Below are 3,736 nucleotides of genomic sequence, written 5' to 3'. Positions count from 1 at the left end.
AATGTTTTTTCAAACTGTTGTAAATCATGAAAATATTTTCCAATATACTTAGTGACAAAAATATATCTATAATTGGACCTGCACTTTTCAAAACTATGTTGTTCATGGGTCAGCTGTATGTCTGTTTGTAAACAGTTGATTTATCCCACTGACTGTTTTTTACCTGGTAATATGAAATCTGTCAAGTGTTTTACACGATAAAAATATTATGATATTTGTTTTTTGGACAAATTTATTTTCACTTTTTTATTATTTTTGCTGAGTGTCAGTAGCATATAACCAGGATTGACTGCCACCAGAGCCAAGGGTGCTTTCTTTCCTCACAGTTTTTTTTTTAAATATTGGTGGCAGGTCACACTTTATTCATCACATGTCAGTGATAACAAATTCAAAACCATTCCATTTTAATTTAGCATATTAAGTTCACACATAGTCTAAATAACACATTATAAAATACAATATAATCTACATTCCTAGGTCCATATACAAATGACAAGTCTCTCAGGACAATCAAGTTTGTTAGACCAATTCACGCATCATGTTCATCTCATTCCTCTTTCTCTCTGTTTACTGAGTGCACTTTGTGATGCTTCTTTATATGCATATCAGAAAGTATGCCAAGAGGGAGGAGGGTGGGTGTTAAAATATGTGAAGTGGATAAAGAGGCACACAGTTTCAATTATAATAAAAATTAATCATAGGGATGAATCTTAGCACAGAGAATATAGTCAATAATCTTTTAATATCTCAGTATGTTGACAAATGGTAACTACACTTCTCATGGTGGGCTTCTAAAAATATAGGTAGTTGTCAAATCACCACCTTGTACACCTGAAACAAGGATAGCATTGTACACTAATTCTACTTCAATTTCAAAAGAAGAGTAACAAAAAAACAAAAGCTGGCCATCCAAAATGAAGTCCCAAGTTGATTTGTCCATGGGAGGCTTATGAATAGGAATTTCTAAGTAGTTTCTACATACTTTATGGGAAAAGTAATATGTTCCAGCAGTTTTGTGTTGCATGCACCCATATCCTAAACATTGTGTGGGGAAGGGAGAGAAAGACCGAGAAGTAACCTACACCAGGAGGCCATGGTGCTGTATTGTGTGTATGAGTGTCTGTGAGGGTGTGTGAATGTGTGTGTGGCTTATTGAGCAAGAGCCCTTCTCAGAGCAGGGCTCTCTGGTCTCACATATCCAAAGAGATTCTTATAATATAGGAACCAAACTCAATCAGCATATGTTCTCAGGAGAGGTTGTGTTTCAATTGGCAGGATGTTATTACAACCTGATTAGTAAAGAGCAAGAGACAAATAGCTTGGATGAGGAGCTCCTGTGGCCTGAAATTAAAGCAGCATTGAGGACATGTGGTATTGCACAATTTATTGACACCACCCCATCACTCCCTCTCTCACCCATTCTCCTGACACACTGGCTTCTTTTTGAGCCTTGATTTTCTGAAAGAAACACCTTCCTCAGGGCTTGCACATTGGCCATTCTTTCTGCCAGGCACACTCTTCCCCATATAACATCCTGTATTCAGCCCTCTATTTTTTGAGGTATCTGTACAGTGTTAGCTTTTCTGCCCCGTTTTGACTGAACACCCATTGACACATAACACCTCTCATCTTCACTCTCCTTTATGCCTGCTTTCATTTCTTCATGGTCTCTGTCACCATTCCACAATTATTTAATGCTTGCATCTGCTTTAATACTCACACCATCATGGAATTATAGGGACTTTTACTCTTCAGCACCCTCTCATTTATGACTAGAACATGCTTAGAACATGACCTGCACTCAATATATATTCCTCACATGCATTAAATAGTTTATATTTAAAACTATACAATAATATCTGGCCTTTGAAGAAACTTTTGATGTGGAGATGAATATGCCTATTAGGAGAAGATTTGGGGGAAGCCCCCAAGGGATCCATATGCATATACTAAATATTGAAATTAGTTACTTGAATGTAAAATATAACTGTAGCATTTCAGTGAGTGGGCAATGCCTATTTGTGTGAAAATTAATCATGTAATTTTTTTTTTCTGTCAGTCACCTCCACAACATGGACCCAGGGAACCTTACAGGGGTTTCAGGATTTATTCTTCAGGGACTTTCAGAGGATCCAGAACTGCAGCCCCTCCTATTTGGGATTTTCCTCTCCATGTACCTGGTCACTGTGTTTGGGAACATGCTCATCATCCTGGCTGTCAGCTCAGACTCCCACCTGCACACACCCATGTACTTCTTCCTCTCCAACTTGTCCTTTGTGGACATCTGTTTACCTTCCTCCATCATCCCAAAGACACTGCTGAACATCCAGACACAGAGCAAAACCATATCCTATGCAGGCTGTATCACACAGATGTATTTTTTCCTGCTCTTTGCAGGATTGGATGACTTCCTCTTGACTGTGATGGCCTATGACCGGTATGTGGCCATCTGCTGCCCTCTGCACTACAAGGTCATCATGAACTCCCAGTTCTGTGGACTTCTTGTCCTGGTGTCCTGGATCATGAGTGTCCTGCATTCCTTGTTACACAGCTTAATGATGTTGCAACTGGCCTTCTGTACAGACATGGAAATTCCCCACTTTTTCTGTGAACTCAGTCAGATGCTCCAACTTGCCTGTTTTGACACCTTTCTCAATAACATGATGATATATTCTGTAACAGCACTGCTGGCTGGTGGCCCTATTGCTGGCATCCTTTACTCTTACTCTAAGATAATTTCCTCCATATGTAGAATCTCATCAGCTCAGGGCAAGTATAAAGCATTTTCAACCTGTGCATCTCACCTCTCTATTGTCTCCTTATTTTATTGTACAAGCCTAGGTGTGTACCTCAGCTCTGCTACTACCCAGAGCTCACATGCAGTTGCAATAGCCTCAGTGATATACACTGGGGTCATACCCATGCTGAACCCCTTCATCTACAGCCTCAGGAATAAAGACATAAATGTGGCCCTGAAAATACTCTTTCAAAAGGAAAATATTCAATGGCCCATTGACCTGGGTCTGAGTAAATGCCCATGATAACAGGGCACAAAGCCTGGGCCAAATATTGCCTTTCTTTGACCATATGGGAGAAGCTGAACATGCAGTTTTATCTTTCCCTGGGATTTCTATTTATATGACTTATACTTCTCCGCACAATTTAGGTAACTGTCTTTTTAAACTTTGTGATCATTCTGATTTCCAAGAGATATCCCCTTTGTCATTTTCCTACACTTGCAAAATTATATGCCTTTTGGATGTGAAATATTTGGCAATTCCTCATTATAACAATGAACTACATGGATCTCTTCAGAGAAATTTCTTCTCAAGTGAAATGTCATATTAAGTATCTTTTTGACAAAAGGATTGTCATGAGTTGTACTACTTCAATGGAAAAAAATAACTCAACTCTTGGCAATGAGAGCTAATTATATAATTTTTTCTTAAATAAAAATCTGAGACCACCATTTTTCAATTTTGAGAATATCATTTTTACATATATCACTTCTTTAATTGCTGTTTTTGTAGTGTGGAACTTAAATGCTGGTTGTGATAGCTGATAGTTTATTTTAATAATTAGAATCCTGTTCTGTTACACAACTTGTGTCCACTGTGCCTATTATGATCACTGGCAAAATTTTGCAATAAAAATACATGTTGCCAGGTGAAATCTACAAAGAAAGAAAAATATTAATAAATAAGTTGACATAATATAGCCTTAGAGTCAGAGTTGA

The 3,736-nt window shown here is 38.1% G+C and overlaps 1 protein-coding gene across 1 annotated transcript; it reads left to right on the top strand.

Moving 5' to 3' along the window:
• The first annotated feature begins 2,063 nt into the window (after positions 1–2,063).
• Positions 2,064–3,041, top strand: LOC130680123 (olfactory receptor 7A17-like). Its single transcript, XM_057490246.1, has one exon. The coding sequence runs from the start codon at positions 2,073–2,075 to the stop codon at positions 3,039–3,041; it is 969 nt and encodes a 322-aa protein (XP_057346229.1). The 5' UTR covers positions 2,064–2,072.
• The last annotated feature ends 695 nt before the right edge of the window (positions 3,042–3,736 follow it).

The sequence above is a fragment of the Manis pentadactyla genome, chromosome 12 (genome assembly GCF_030020395.1).
Source record: "Manis pentadactyla isolate mManPen7 chromosome 12, mManPen7.hap1, whole genome shotgun sequence".
NCBI classification, from domain to species: domain Eukaryota; kingdom Metazoa; phylum Chordata; class Mammalia; order Pholidota; family Manidae; genus Manis; species Manis pentadactyla.
Note: the sequence above shows the minus strand (reverse complement) of the source record. Positions and strands in the feature narration are given on the sequence as shown.